Source organism: Alligator mississippiensis, chromosome 9 (genome assembly GCF_030867095.1).
Source record: "Alligator mississippiensis isolate rAllMis1 chromosome 9, rAllMis1, whole genome shotgun sequence".
Classification (NCBI taxonomy): Eukaryota; Metazoa; Chordata; order Crocodylia; family Alligatoridae; genus Alligator; species Alligator mississippiensis.
In genome coordinates this window covers 68194928-68211281 of record NC_081832.1, presented here as the reverse complement: position 1 = coordinate 68211281, position 16354 = coordinate 68194928, and the positions used below count along the sequence as shown (strand labels likewise).

Here is a 16354-nt window from a genome sequence, read left to right as displayed (position 1 = left end):
CTAAATTACATCTTTATGCTTTTAATTTTCTCTAAGCAGTCGGCAGAGTCTAAAACACCATGCACAGGAGTCTAAAAATTAAGAGCTATTCACCATGCTGTGCATGTATAAGGAACCTAATTCCATAGCAAAGAGACCACTTGTAAAGTGAATAACACATGTTAATGGAGATCTTGAGGACAGAGAAGGAAGTACTTACTTCCTGAAGCAAGAAAAACATTGTGCTTACATGTTACATAATGATACACACACTGCATATGTATATGGTACTTTGAATACTACTTCCTGCTTTAATTTACACGTTCCGACAAGTGTGTATTTCTCTTTTCATTACAATAGCAATTATTCTTAAGCCTCTGAAAGAGAGCTCATTGTTTTCTGAATAACATCCTCTCTGCAGGCTATCAGTTTTGGGGAAGAAAAAGCTGTCCCAGGTAGCTGCTCCTTTGCATGTGGGCAGAATTCTCTCAACTAAGTCTCAATTAAAGTAACAGCAGAATGCATCATTTAAAAAAAAAAAAAAAATCTTTTTGAATCAGATTCAAAGGCTACACAATAATTGCTCATACTTCTGAAGAGCAGAACAAACTTCAACCTTTATTTTTAGAAATAAAATGATTAATCCTGCAAAGGGGACTGCCCCTGATGAATAGAATCTTTATGGTTGAATCTTTTAAGCAGAGTAGAATCTCACATCTGTGCTGCACAAATTAGTTTTTCCAAAGGAATATTTCTTAAATGACTGATGTTAAAACTCGGTATGTAGCAGAATAACTGATGCATTAGCAAGTAATTTAACAATAATCAAAATCACTTCCTTTAAAAAAAAAAAAAAGACAGAACTTAGCTGACACACTTTTTCCCCCCACCACCTCAATAATTCTAGAAGACTGTCCCCCACCCAGCCCTTCTACTCTGACCTTTATTTATAAAGAAGTCTAAGAACCAAATTCAGCTCCCAAGTACCAATAGGCAAGTCCACTGTAACCAGCAAATACCCCAGTGAGCCTGAAATTGTGTAAGTGAGACTGAAATTTTCTCATGTTACTCTCAAACACATGATCTTGCAAGTGGTCTGTTACCAACGTAGTAAGGGGAGAGAATGTACCCAGTGAATATGAAGCTACCCCTGTATTAATTTTCCACTTGTGAAACATGTGGAAAAAGCAAGGGGGGTTGGGTTTTTATAAACAACACAATAAAATTGCTGCTTCCAAGTCATCTGGGGCCCAGTTTCTTCAGAAAATATTGAATAAATCCAACGCATTCCAGTGAATGTGCATTTGTACTCTACTGACTTCACACACACACAGTGTCAAATCTCCTAAAGAAAAGCATGGAGAGCAATGCAATCAGGACTCATAGTAGAGATGATACCTTTTATTAGACCAACAAGATTTTTGCAAAAAAAATTCTTTAACTTTTACAAAAATCTTGTTGGTCTAATAAAAGATATCATCTCTACTCTCAAGTCCTGATTCCTTTTTCCTCTAGACCAATCCAGCTATATTCTGGATACCTGACACAAGGAGAACAGTGGAAACTCTGTAACTCACTCCTGCCTCATCATTTCAAATAGGGGGAACAGCTTCAGAAGTACACTCTTGAAGAAGAAAAAAAAAAAAAAAAATACACTCCATGATCCCAGGCCCACTTTTGCAAGACTTGATGTGGAGCAAGAAAATAGAGATGCTGTCCCAAGAGATGCACCCAAAAAAGATCTTAAAGCACTTCTTACCACAACATATGAGTATATCTGAAAGCCCCTCCATCACCTTTTCTTCTACCATAGAGAAAATATCAATGCCTCCCCTCCCCAGGTCACACATCCATGGCTTTCTCCACTGACATAGTGCACAGTTCATTTTCCGCTACTGCAAGCCAACGGAGGAAAAGGCAGCCAGAAACTTATTTAATGCTTTCTTCACAGAGTTTACTAGGGAAAAAAAATATCCCAGCTCTTTGCCAAGTGCAATCAGAGAAACGCATGAAAAGCTGACGTTCAATGAGAGGAAGCAACTCTGTTCAGTCGGCAAAACAATTAGTACACCTAGGCCACCCAAGCAAGTACTGAAATGGTTCCATAACGCATTTGCTAGATTAGATTTCCAATAGGAGGTAAATCCAAAGGACCACCTTTCTGCTCTACATTTGTACTGAGCTTAACACCTTGCAATCCTGGTCCAGACTATACAGGCTGAATCCCTTATGCTGCTTCCCTTTTCACCTCCAGATTCTTGACCAATTTCACTACAACCTCTTTACAACGAACTTTAATCTAATTTAGAGGAACTTAATGAGTTGCTGGAAGCAAAATACTGAAAGAGATTGCTCTAGAGGCCATGTGGAGAAGGTCAGAAACCACATCCCATCTTCAGAACACTTGTGCTGTTCCAGGACAAGGAAGTGGTGTTGCAGACAAGAAGGGAAGCTGAGACACAGATGTATCGCAACAAACTCGTGATCCTTACTATGAGCTACAGGATCTTGCATTGCAGAATTCAAAAGAAGTCACTGGCCAAAGGAAGATCCTGGCCATGGCGCAGGCAGTATTACTAAGGAGCAAAAAGGCAACTTTAATGTTTCAAAACTGGTTAATTTAGCTCGTGTCCAAAGGAATGGGAAGAGGGAGAAGGCACGCACCATGTGGATTTTGGGGAGATTTCTGAAGGCACGAAGTGAACTTGGACACCTAACTTCTTTTGGCAGCCAACGGGAGGTAAGTGCCTGTGACTATTTTTTGGCTCTGGATCCTCGTCCACAACTAGAGTATACACACTACAGTACGCAAAACAAATAAATTAATTAATAATATAGATGCCTTTAACAGTCTCTCCCTGTGACCTGTTGAGTCGCACGCATCCTTCTTCCTAGGGAAGCTGAACTATTCACTACTGAATATATGGGGCTTGTAACACTGCCTGCATTTAGCCCTATGTGATTATGTAGGAAAGCTGGCTGTAAACTAGCTGCCATCAAATGCAAAAAGGCACAAGCTGGAAAAAGAAAGATGGAAAAATATTTCTCCATCTTCCAGCATTGAGCATATTAGTTGTTACCTTGTCGCTAGAGCAGGGGCGGGCAGTTATTTTGGGTGGAGGGCCGCTTACTCAGTTTTGGCAGGCTGTCAAGGGCCGCATGGGTAGTCCCGCCCCTTGACAGGGGCCCCGCCCACTGGTCACCATCTTGGGACCAATGTCCCAATGTCTTTGGTCCCAAGACATTGGGACATTGGTCCCATGTCCCAGAGCCAGCACTGGTGGGGCCCAAAGCAGGGCACAGGCTGGCAGGGGTCTGTGGAGCTGAGCTGGGTTGTACCAGCAGGGAGAAGGGGGAGCTGGCCCAGCTCCATAGAGCCCCTGCCAGCTGGGACCCCGTGCTCTTGCCGCCCTGCTGTGGGCCCTGCTGGTACTGGCCCTGGGATACCGGTGCAAGCCCCGTGTTCCCGCTGACTCCCCACCCACTCATTCCCAGTACCCCCCAGCCCCACGGTACAGGCGGGGGGCAGTGCACAGCCCCAACCCCCTGCTCACCGGCAGGGAAGAAGCTGGTGCTAAGCATGGGGAAAAACAGCCCCTTGCCCATCCCATGGCCAGTGCTCCCCACTGCAGTCACTCACAGCTTATGCAGGGCTGTCCAGAGCAGGCACAGGCAGCCCCAGGCAGGCTGCGAGCAGCTACAGCGCAGGGTACCAGGCACGGGGCAGGGAAAGGGCCGCTCCCTCCCCACCCCAGCTTTTCCCCAGGCCACTTTTCCTCCTTCCCTGCCCTTCCCCACCCCCCCTGCCCCTTTACCCCTTACCTGAGGTTCTGACACAGGGCAGTCGCATGGTCCAAGGCCAGAAGACCCTGCTGGGGCTTCCGGCTGGGGGAGGCGGGGTGGGGCGGACCCTGCTGTTGTGGGAGCCCACCAGGGCTTCCCCTAGGTCTTACTGCCCTTGGTTCCTGTCATTTTTGACAGGCTTGCAGCCTTGCAGGCTGGATCCAGCCTGTGCTAGAGCAAGCACAACATTTTCAGACTAATCTGATGTTCACATTTACACAGTGCTTTAAGCCATGATGCTCAGGCTTCTCTTACCTGAAGAGGAATACAGTACTCCTAGACCTGTAGAGTTCCCAACCTGTAAACTGCCACAGGTCCAGCATACAGCAGGACTTGGACAGAGGCCATCTTAAAAAATGCAAGTGCTCTTATCCACTGTGCATGGATGCTAATCAGAACCTACTAGCCTATACGTTTCTGCTGCAAGAGTGAATCCTACCAGAGAATGCATTAGAAATCAAATCGTAGGAAAAGCACCAGTAAAATAAAGTAAAACTGACTGAAATATGTGATCTAAAACCAGAAATACAGCAAGGACACATTAAAAATATTTTTTTTTCTGACACTGGCAAAGTCATCATAGCTGGAAGGCAAATTAAGTACAATTTGTAAAGATAGAACACAGAAGATGTAATAAATCTTGCAAAACTTAAGCTAATTAGTAAGGCCAAGAAGCTAGAGACTTTCCAAGTGCTATTACATCAAAGATATTGGAAAAGCCTGAAAGAAAAGAGGAAGAAAATGGAGCTTAATTTTAAGAAACAGTTGCAACATGAAAGAGCTGATAAATCCTTTGTGATTTTCCTTTAAAAATAACATCAGGCTCTGGTGGCACAAAAGGTTATAGACTGCTTTTTGTCACAGGTAGGTTTCCTAAACTCAGTAAGGCATATATGGTGTATAGGTTCCACTGGTACTGTTGTAAAAGCCAAGAGCTACTGAAAACTTAAGGCTAAATAAAGCTTCTGATCATGATAAATTTAAGATCAGCTTAAAAAAAAAAAAATAATCTCGGTTGATGAGACACCCGCAACACTTTGGAAGTGGACAGGTTTTTTCCTGGTACTATTCCCAAGCCTCATGTTGCTAAGGAGAACACCTGCTTGACGGTACTGCTAAAGAGGTATTTTAAACTTCTTGTTAGGATACAGAATGCCAGGTCAAAGATTTTTGCAAATTGCATTGTTCATATAGACCAGAATGGCTTAGCAATGGGCTGAAATACTGCATTTGAGTATCTGTCCCAGGAAAAGTGAACATAAAGCAATTGATTGTTGACAAACATAGGAAAAGATCTTTGACTGGGTGGACTAGGACTCCCTGCATGCTGCAGAAGGTGAAAAAAGATAGGTATTGTCTATAACTGTATCAAGTGGCTTAAATTACTCTGAACTGACAAGCCCAAGGCCTGACAATAGGATACTTCAACTGTCTGAATACCACCAGCTCTGGGTACCTGAGAAGGTTCAATTTCTCTCCCTTGCGAGAAAGCATGCAGCAGAGTATTTCCTGCCAGCCTTGCTGCTCTAGGCAAAGGAAGACAAAAATCTGAAGTAGCTTCCCATAACACCATCACATCATCCGTGCTGTCAGTGATGACTAACCATACAAACCCAGAGAAAACATACTGAAAAGTTTGAGAGGCTGTTTGGCTCATAGATGAATCTTTAAAAAGACGACCTTCACATTCCACGTTAATCTTACTTCAGCATTCCTCGAGCCTCTAGGGGTTCTGTAACCCCTCTTGACTAGCAATCCATTTCAAACTAATCTCCTTCCTAAATTCAAAGAAAAAAAAAAAAAAAGAGTCTCCTGTTATAAGAAACATGACAGCAGTTGGTTTGTGAGCATAACTATGAAGACAGAGTGGCTCCTTCAGCTCCTAGAACATCTTTGTATCATGCTACCCATTTTCATTTCTAGGGTTACTCCAATTCCTTTATTAAATGCATCTGCCAAAATCTGTCACAGGGAGAAAAAAAAAAATCTCACAAATACTTTAATTCTACTGCAACATATGGTTGGAGGGAGGCAGGGCTGATGGTGGATATTTGCCCATGTTGCTTTCAGGAAATGCTTTTATTCACCAGCCAACCTCAGAAGCATCAGACACTGGAAACTGGGTGGACAAGCCATTCTCTGTAACAGAACAGCATGTGCTTCAGAAAGACTCCAAGGAAGGTATGCTTCCTGAGCTGCTGAAGTGACCTGGTCCATATGAAAGGGGATAAAAGGTATTTAAATCATGACTCCAGGATCTATTTCAAATCCTGGTATTTGAAGTGTGCATGTTCTCCCCCAGATACTAAAATGCCTACAATAAATAAATAAAAATTGGGGAAAAAAAATTATCTAGTGAAGGAATTGCTGCAAAAATACTTGCTATTGGGAAGGGTAGGAATTTCTTTGATTTTTTTTTTTTTAAGTTGGAACCCCCCCAATAGTTGTACCTTTGTAACAAATGCTTCATCAAAAGCAAAACAAAGCTTACAGGCAAGAACTATAAGCTAGACTCAAAGATGATCATTTACGTTTTTGCAGATTAAACAAGATACTGGGAGTTTCACCGGGCTCTGCTTGAAGAAGAACTACTAATTAATGTTAATTGAGAGAAATATCTAGATGCACAAAGAACAAGCATCCAAAACCGTTATGCATGGAACAGGAAACTCAGTGCTCTGTTTAAAATATATACACATACATATATGAGTGCAACAATCCATAATTAAATATGATAGGCCAAATAATTCTTTCCAGCAGGCCAGGGGGTCTATAATCAGGGTGCAAACCTAAAACTTAAAACTACCTCATAAGACCCAAGAGAAGAGTGTGAACTCGCTCAGAGGTAAGCATTTTGCTACAGCTTTGGGTAAGTTTCTTGCCGTACATCTTATGTTATTACATTTTATGTTGACTACACAGGAGTAATGCTTTAACAATGCAGAGACAGCCTGCTTTTACACCTCAATATCTAGTTTAAGCTACTAAGGCTTTGGTGGATCATATTAAGAGTATTTTATTTGAAGAAAGAGTAAGAATAAGTTGAATTAAACAGTTACTAAAAGTTGCCTCTTCAGTGCAACACTGTAGTACACCACTACAAATCCACAAAATAAATACATTGCGTGTAGTAAATACACCAACAGCCTCCAGAAGTTAGTAATATCAACAACGCAACCTAGCATGTGCACGCTACATTTTACTGGTGCTCATTAATTTACTAGTACTTCTTTTTTGGACTGGAGGTTACTAAAAACTCATACTGCACAGGGTCTTTTAAAAAAAGAACTGACGCATATCAATTTAAAATCTATGATCCCCAAAATCTGTCAAAACTTTTCCAATAATAGGAATATAACAACCACGCGCTGCGTTCTACACTGCTCTCATTTCTCCAGTTTATCTCAGCTACAATTTCTAAAGGAGTCCAAGGAGCTGAGAGGCACTCTCATGTGTAAAGTACCTCACGTACCGACATTAAAATAGCTGCATTATGCATGCCAATAATGGATGACAATACAACCACTTGTGTAAGTGAAGCTGCTCATGTGTGGAACCACTTAAAGGATCAGGCCCTAACCTAGTAATTTATGGGCGCCTCATTATCGGACGCAAATCTCTTAAACTGCTGTTCGCACTCAGTTCTGAAGCTCTTCCCACAGTTTGATTTAAATCAGCCTTGCAAAATTATACTCAGTCACAGTAAATAAACTTTTCTGGCACGAGACAAGCAAGTAAAATATTGGTATAATTAAGATATTGGACATAAAAGCAAGCAGAATTTGTACCTTCACCGCTAAATTTTCATAACTTATCTGCAAGGCTGACTCAGATGCAAAATCTATACATAGCCAAGAAAGAATGAGTAACTTGTACTAAGCAACTCCAAAGCCACAGAGCAGTTACTGCATCCCGTACCTTCCCACCAGAATCACTCTTAAACGTTCTCTTTAACTGTCTGTTGTACATTTTTTTTTTAAAAGACCCAAACTGCAGTAACTTCATCTCAACCCTCAAGCACATCCAGCCCAAGATACCTTTTCAAACAGTTGCCCAAGTTGCTCTCTTAACCATATGGTCTGTTTTTTTCAATAGTGATGCTGATGGGCACTGATGGAGGCCAAATGTTTTTGAAAAGTTGGGCCACTTGCATAGGAACCCAGTAAAGATTTAGGGCTCTTACTCTCTTCCCATTAAACTCAAAGGCAAGCATCTCATTGAGTAGGCCCCTAGCATTATAAAAGCCAATCTCCCACTCTTGTTAATACAAAGATCACAGCTACGTATTGAAACTTTTCCTTCTGTACCACATTCTTCATAAGTTGCATGTATTTATCAATCCTTGCCATGTCCTTATTACCTATGGAATAAATTAAACACCTTGTATAATGGATATCTGCAGCAAAATGATAACTAGTACTAATAATGCCTCACTCAAATAAAACCCAGATCTCCTGCCTACTGGTACTTTAACCACAAAACCATCCTTCTCTTTCATAGTAATTTCATGTCAACATACTAAAAAAGGAGGGAAAAAAATTGAGGACAAGCTAGATATCTAAGTTCATGGTCAGTTGGCCCATATTAGAAGAAACCAAAGTTCTCATTTGAAAAAACGGGTCCAATTCTGCACACGTGCAATATCTGCAGCTTAGGCGTTACTTAAAAGTATCCATTTCCTCCATTTACAGCTTACAGGAACTTCAAGCATCCTTCAAGAGACAAAAGGTCTTTGCACTCCCTACAACGATGAGATTTTTTTTCTTTCATGGCATTCTTTACCGCAGGCCTGTTAAAAGTTTTATTATTGCGACGTATATTTTAATAAAGTATTATATTAGTAAGTGGCCAGCAGGATACCTTTTGACACTCCATATAGCCCATGCTTTTCTATTTAATGGTATGTTAGAAATACAACTTAACCTGAGCATCTGATCTTTCATATATGCATGTAAACATCCGTAATTGTATTTGAGGGGGAAAAAGGAGCAAGGGTCATTTTTAAGATGCGTATCTAGTTTGGGTAAAAAACAAACAAACCCCAAAAAATCCCAAAAGCAAACAAAAAAATAAAATAACTTTCTGTTAACAAAAAAGAAAAGAGCATAAGATAAATGTTACACTCAGGCGTCTTCCTTATAAATACATACAACTGTCACCTTCCCCTGCAGTAGGGACGAAAGCTGGTGAGTTATACACTACATAATAAAATGTTTATCACTAAGAAGTGTGTTGGCAGAGCAAGAAACGGCCTTTTCCCAGCTGACCAACTCAGGTGCCAGGTATGAGAGTGACACCAAGCCACTTCTTTTAACAAGGTATTGTGGCCCATCCAGCAAGTCAGTAAAGGATGGGAACCCCTCTGAAGGAAAAACGGCATGGAGATGCTTTGGCCGCTACGACAAACTCCCTTCAAGGTAGATTTCATAGGCGTTAGGTCTGCAAGGGACCTCCTAATATCACGGGGTGCAGCCCCCGCCCAAGAGGCCAGAAAGTCGGCTACAGGCTGACAGCCATTGCAATCGATCCTACGTTATTTCCAACATTTCCCACCAACTTTTGTAAGACTATAGGAAAACAGCGGATTTGCTTGACGGTGAAAAAACTGCGAGGTGCTGAAGCAACTAGAGCAACATGGTATGATTCAAAAAGAAATCACTCCAGCCTCCTGCTCACCCGCGGTTACAGCCGCTCACCCTGCCTCACCTCAGAGAACGCAAGTCGGAAAAGAGACCACGATCAACCGGGGAGGAGATGTTCCCACGCCCCAGAACCGGCACGGGTTACCCACGCCACAAAGAGAAAGGAAAAAAAAAAGATGTTTTGCTTGGTTACAAAACGACAGTCAACTGCAAAAAAGTTTTCTAGGCGTCCCTCTGCTATTTTCCTCGCGCGGCTGGGCTCGGCTCTGCTCTGGGAGGGGAGCCCTGCGAAGAAAAAACTTTTTTTCCCTGAGCCATCTTTTCAACTCATCTCGGGAGTGGTTTTTTTTAGGTCACAGCCTGCCTTTGCACTTCAGGGCGGGTAAGGAAGCGCCGAGCCCCTGCAGGAGCAGGGAGGTTTCTCCCCCCTTCCCTCAGCCTCCTGAGGGGGCTCAGCCCGGACAGCCGCCCCCGGCCCCAGGAATGGCGCCTGCACGGCCCCTCACGGGAGGCGCATCCCCGGGGCGGGGGAGCCGAGACCCGGCGGCGGACGAGGGGGGCAGCGGTACCTGAAGATACAGTCGTCGCGGGGGTCGCGGGCGGGCGGGCCCGGCCCCAGCTTCTTGCTGAAGAGCTTCTGGAAGAGCGTGGGGGACATGGCGGGACGCGCCCGACCCCGGGGCGGCGGCGGTGGCGGCTACTCCGGCAAGCCCGACTCCATTCGGGGCCGCGGTCATATGACGAGCCTGAGTCACTCGGCGCTGCCAGCGGGAGGCGAGGCGGGGCCGAGGGGAGGGGCCACGCCCCCAACCCCACAGGCCCCGCCCCCGCCTCCCAGCGCGGGAAAGGGGCGTCCGCACTCAGCCAGGTGCTGCCGCCGCCGCCGCTGCTTGTGGGGTGCGCGCGCCCCTCGCCTCCCCCCAGGCGCCGTGTCTGCGCCACCCCGAGGCCTGCCGGGCTGCGTGAATAGGAGCCTGTCTGTCTGTGTGTATGGACGTGCCGATTCGCTCTCACGCCAGGAGGCTTTTTATACCAAACATTTTTATAGTCTTAGGGGTGAGGTGGAGGCCTGCAGTAGTTGCTTTGGGTGAGGTGCACCAAAATTGCGTCTCCTGCGTGGATGTGCGCTCCTAGGTGAGGCGCGGAGGGTGCACGGGCGCCGGCTGCACAACCAGAAGTGCACGTCCAGTTTTGCCGCTGGTGGTTTTGCACTCAGCCACTGGGGGATTGGCTGCGGCGGGACCCTCCCCCATTGGCCATCTGGTGCTCCCCCCCCAGACTCGGGAGGGACCGGTCGCCCACGTCTGTGCTCCTTGATCATCTGCCGCACGCACTTCTGTAGTTGCCGGGAGGGCACATGCCCCCCCTGACAGCAACTGCTCCGGCTAGTAGCGGGGCATGGAGAGTGCTCGTGTTCCTCCTGAATTTGGCTTTGCCGGCAGCATGTCAGCGGCGGAAATGCTGGCAGGAGAAGTGCCGGCACTTCCACCACCACTGTGCCACATGTGGAAGTGCTGGCACTTCTGCCACCGGTGCACTCAGTGACCAGCTGCTAGGATACCACCCCCTCCCCCAGTCACCAGCTGGCTGCTGGGGGACCCCCCCCCCCCCAGTTGTGACCCACTGGCGCCCACCCCAGACTCGGGAGGCACTAGTCACCCATACACTAGCTTATTTCCTACCCCTCTCCCTGGTCCATCAATGAAGCCTTCACCATCCTCTCTTCACACTAAATGAACATTCACCACCCCCTTGTGCTTGTGTGCACTGTCTGCTGTTGGTGAGTACCAAAATGGTCTTGTAAAAGTGGTAGAAATGGGTCCGGGGGCCAGTACAATTGATGTCTTGGAGCATATCCCTATGTGTTACATTGTAAAGTAGGTTCCCTATATGTGAATTCAAGTTAAGCGCCGTTTTCCCGGAACGCATGTACAGCATAAAGTGAGGGAAACCTGTATATAGATATATACGTAGATGTGTGTATACATGTGAAAATATAGACTTGAATATAGGCAGACAAAGTTCTTCGGGTAAAATGTCATCCAGGAAAAGCACAGAACGACTGCTTTCTCAGCCTGACGAAGGGTGTTTGTACCTGAAAGTTTGCAAAGAAGACTTCTTCCAAGTATCTGAGTTGGTCTAATAAAAGATCTCAGATTTACACAAAGAAACTTGTCTGGCTTGGGTAAATGTGAGATCTTTTATTAGACCAACTAAATTAGACAGACTTGAATATACATGAACATGGAAATATATATACATATATACTATGTACAAGTATACATATATACTATATGTAGTATATATACATTAACATTTGTATAATTATACATACACATACATATGTATATATAATGTGTATATAATTATACAAATCTGTGTGTGTGTATTATAGAGAGAGAGTAATACACACACACACATATTAATATTTCCAAAAATCCTTGTGAAACCCCACAGAGGGGCTCAGGAGCAGCACCTGCCGTCATTTAAAACTAATTTTGCATCTCACCTCCTCTGCAAACTAAAAATTGCTTCAGTGGGCCCTTCCTAAGATCACTGAAGATTGCTAAAGAAAGATTAAGTCTAATAAAGGTCTCTCTTTTATAAGTAGCTACCTGTAGGCAAACTGCCACACCCAGACAACGGCTCTTGACTTCACTGGTTCTGTCCATTCAGACATGCATACAGGTTTGCGGCCTCAGATATCCTCAGCCTTTAGAGGACTATAAGGAAATATCCACCTATACACAATAAGCTTTATTACATATAAAAGTTGGTGGCACAAAGACCCCATAATACTCAAAGAAATAATGCGGGGGGAGGGGGAGAAGAACTTTTCCTTCCATCTGTGAATACCTATAATCAAAACCAGTTCTTTGTAATTTAATTTTTAGATTATAAGAATCATCTTGCCTTCAATTCTAATATTGAAGGAAGGGGAGCAGGAAGGGGGCCCTGACAATAGCTGGCAGGGATGGGGGGGAGGGAGAGAGGCTGTGTGGGCCCAGGCAGGCATGGGGCAGGGGGAGGCAAAGGGGAGGGTCATGGTGGTGGCTGTTGTCAGGGAAGGGAGGGAGGGAGGGAAGCGAGAAGGGAAGAGGGGTCACAGTGGTAGCGCCCCCCCCTGCCCCCATAACAGCCGGCAGGGAGAGAAAGGCGACGGGGAGGGAAGGAGGGGAGCAGGGAGAAGCCACTCTGCAAGGCAGAGATGGGTGGGGGAGGGAGCCCCCGTGTCAGAGGCTGGAGGAGAACGCGGTGGCGGGAGTTTTTACATGGCCAGCCCCAAAGGGTGAGCAGGGGTGATGGGGGGCCATATAAACACTCTCTGAAACCCATCATTCTTGATGGACAATTAGCTAGTTTGCTTATAAAGATCTAATAAGTATTAGGCCAAACATATCTAGTATATGTTATATTAGTAAAAATAGTTAAAATACACATTTTCCAGCAATTCAATCATTTTAGTGTAGTTCTTACATGACTCATCTGAAATGGCTCCACTACATTAATTCAGAGAGATATTTAAGGCCAAAATTTATGAAGCCATCTCATTAACTTCACTGAATAAGAACTGATGCTCAGTTAATCTGTTAAGCAGTATCCATGTAAGACTGTGACCTATAACCTTTACCCACTGGTACTGAAGAACAACTTTCCACTTCCACTGAAATTTAATGCAGTCACTTTTACCAGAAGGCAAAAAAAAAAAATAAAAAAAAAAATGGGGAAATGCCTAATCTCTGACAAAAACCAAACAGAACAAGAGCAGACATTGTTGCATGCAGAGAATTTCCATCTCTGGGCACAGAAACAGCTGGCCTGGCAACTGACTGCTTGTAATAAAACTCTCCATTAGAGTCAAGGAAAGAAGGAGATTATTACAGAAGTGCAACTATATGGAGGGAAAAGAAAAATTTCAATCACAGATTCACAGAAGTTTCGGGCTGAAAGGGACCTTGTGAGATCATCGGGTCCAGCCCCCTGCTCTGGGCAGGCAGAGAAGAGCCATTCATCCGATTAGAGGCCTAAAGAGCAAGCCTTACGAGGAAAGGCTGACAGATGTAATAACCCACCAACCTGTGCATCCAGTCTCCTTTTGAAGATCTCCAAGGTAGGCGCCTGCACCCACCCCCATTGAGAGTCTATTTCAGAGTCTGGTCACATGAATCACGAAGAAGTTTTTCCTTATATCCAGTCTGAAATCTTCTTCTAGGAGTGCGTGACTATTGCTCCTGGTTTTCCCCTGGGGCGCTTTGGTGAATAGTTGTTCGCATCGCCCCTGATGCTCTCTGCCGATATATTTGTAAGCCGTCACCAAATCCCCCCAAAGCCTTCTCTTTTCTGGGCTAAACAGTCCCAAATCCCTCTCCCTTCCCCAGTCCTGCAAATTCCAGGCAAATGAGTGACTGCCCATAACAAGAAACTGCGCTATTGGACAATTTTGTGTGTGTATTCTGTCAAATTTTATGCTGGTATCTCCAGCCTTAGAGAGTAGGGCTGCCTACAAAACTTCTCTCAACACTGTAGTTCACTCATTCTTTTGCTTCTAATGACATTTGCATGAGATTACATTCTTGATTGCAAACACATGTTATTTGCCTGCCCATTCCAGGCACAAATCCCAGTCTGTCCCCATCTCATTCTGTGCTGAGAGGTTGACTCTCGCTTCCAGTTGGCCTTTGATGTTGGCCCCATCATTGACTTGCTTGATTTTCATGCAAGCACATTCATATTTTCTCTCACAGTATTCTTCATGCCTGGAAGAGCTCCTCATAGACAGGCTCAATGTTCTCTCTCTACTCTCTTTTACAGCAAAGCCTGCAAAAAAACTGGGCAATGCATAGGCCTTTGATGTACTATAACTACTGCTTGTCTTCTGTTGTCAGTCTCTATCGGTCTGTTTTCTCTTGTTTCGTACTTGCACTGGTAACTTCTTTGAACATCTTTTATTTAGGGTTTGTGAAATGCCTGGCACAATGGGGTCCTCGTTTTTGACTGCAGCTCTGGGACATCACATTACTTCAAAAAACAAGTTAGTATGAAAAATAAAGTATGGTGAAATGCGTTGCCCTGCAAGTCTTACCAGATGCATAGCTGAAACAAAATGTAGAATTCAGTTAAGGAGCCAGACTAACTAAACTTACCAGTTGTTCAAATCTTCCCATGTGTACAATTTGTTGGTTTTTTTTAAAAAAGGAACTTATGATTTGTAGCAGCTAGCATAATGGGAACTGGTCTCAGCACAGAAAGCTATCACATGCAGTAATGGAACACATTCTTCAGTGGGAAACAACTTTTACAGTGGCTTCATTTTAACCTTTTTATTTAGACATTTGAAATCAACAGTTCTATCAGGCCCTTTGCTGTTTACTGGTTATAGTTGGACATAAGTAAAAACTGATCTTTGAGATTTAAAGTCCTCACAAAATTCTGATTTTTAAGTAAATAAATTATAACAAATATAAATCAATTCTAAAGTGTTTAGAAAAGCACCTTATAGTGTTTTTAAAGGACTTTTCTTACAAAAAGACTCCTACTTGAAGTAACATCTACTGATGGTTGTCATGATTGCTTTGTTTGATTCTGGGGATTCAAGTTACTAAGGTTCTTCTTATTTAAAGGAAAAAATGTATAATGTGCTGAAAAGATCTCCTATCAATGCATCATGTGCTTGAGGGGGCAGGACAAAAAAAAAAAAAGGTTTCATATAACCGACCCAAGACTTAAGGGACCTTCTCTACCCACTCTTTGGTCCTAGGAAGGTCTAACAGCCAAAGCCTTGAGTCTGTAATTTGACATCAGGATTTTTGACTGGCCCAAATAAGTTTCTGCTCCATCTAACGCAATGCTGAGTTTAAACTGACACCACGAAGAGCTAAATCATGCAGATGATTCCTGGATGAAATCAGAAGCATGTCATTTAGACTATGCAGCTGTGTGTGTGCCAACAGCAGAGAAGTGTCCCAGGTTCCAGCAGACAGGAATCTAATAATGCAGCGACCTTGTCAAGTTTTATGTTTTGTAAAATAACTTTGTGGGGGATGGGGCTTCCCTCTCTTGCATATGAACTGGGGAAGAGTTTGGGGGGGCATTTAAAATTAAGTGTGACCATCTGTCCATGGATGATCTATTCCTAGTTTATTTTTCTGCCAGCACAGAGAAGACATTACATAAAGTTCATCCTCTAAAAGAAAAATTCAGTGCTCTGTGGAATAGTGAAAGGCACCACTTTTTTCTTCTTAATACTCCCATCTTAAAAGATGTTCTCCTGGGGCTATGAAAAAAAAAGATTGGGATAGAACAGAAATGTAATCCAAAGCAAGTTTCTTCTTTTAAACAAAAGACAGATGTTAACACTGCAATAAACAGAATTACTGAATATGTAAATTAGGGCTTCTAAAAATCTCCTTGTCTCCACTAAAGATACAAAAACTGCTAATAGTATGAAACAAATGTAAAAAGTGCTTCCTCATCATGGTTTAAAGACTTATTTTAAAAACATGAGGCTGGGGGAAAAATACCATATTACAGGAATCTCAAAAAGAGGTGCTCCTAGTAATTAGGACTAGGTACCTATAGGACAACTAATCAAGTATGTTAGTAATGGTGGGCCTTAAGGAAGGATAGCTCAGCAAAACTGCTTAGCTACAACAATATATTTGCTTTAATATTTAAACTGAATTCCACTAAATGATATAGTTTTGTGATGTGGTAAATAAGCTATAGGATGAGGTTGAGACTACAAAATTAGCATACTGAAATGTGTTTAGAACTGCTCTTTAGTTCCCCCAGTTCTTGTTTCCAAAATTTGTAGTATGGTTGAAGATATAAGCCACAGTAGTTTCAACTACGATCTGGCAGGCAGGTAGTTATGCAACGTCTACTCTCAT

At 43.5% G+C, this 16354-nt stretch overlaps 1 protein-coding gene across 2 annotated transcripts in view; it reads right to left on the bottom strand.

Moving 5' to 3' along the window:
• The window catches only part of FNIP1 (folliculin interacting protein 1), a 91727-nt gene extending 81522 nt beyond the window's left edge, over positions 1–10205 (bottom strand). For both annotated transcript variants that reach the window (XM_014597600.3, XM_014597601.3), the window contains exon 1: positions 10034–10205. In XM_014597600.3, the coding sequence (XP_014453086.2) occupies positions 10034–10122 (89 nt within the window). In that variant the 5' untranslated portion in view covers positions 10123–10205. The remainder of the gene's footprint in view (positions 1–10033) is intronic.
• Positions 10206–16354: the final 6149 nt, after the last annotated feature.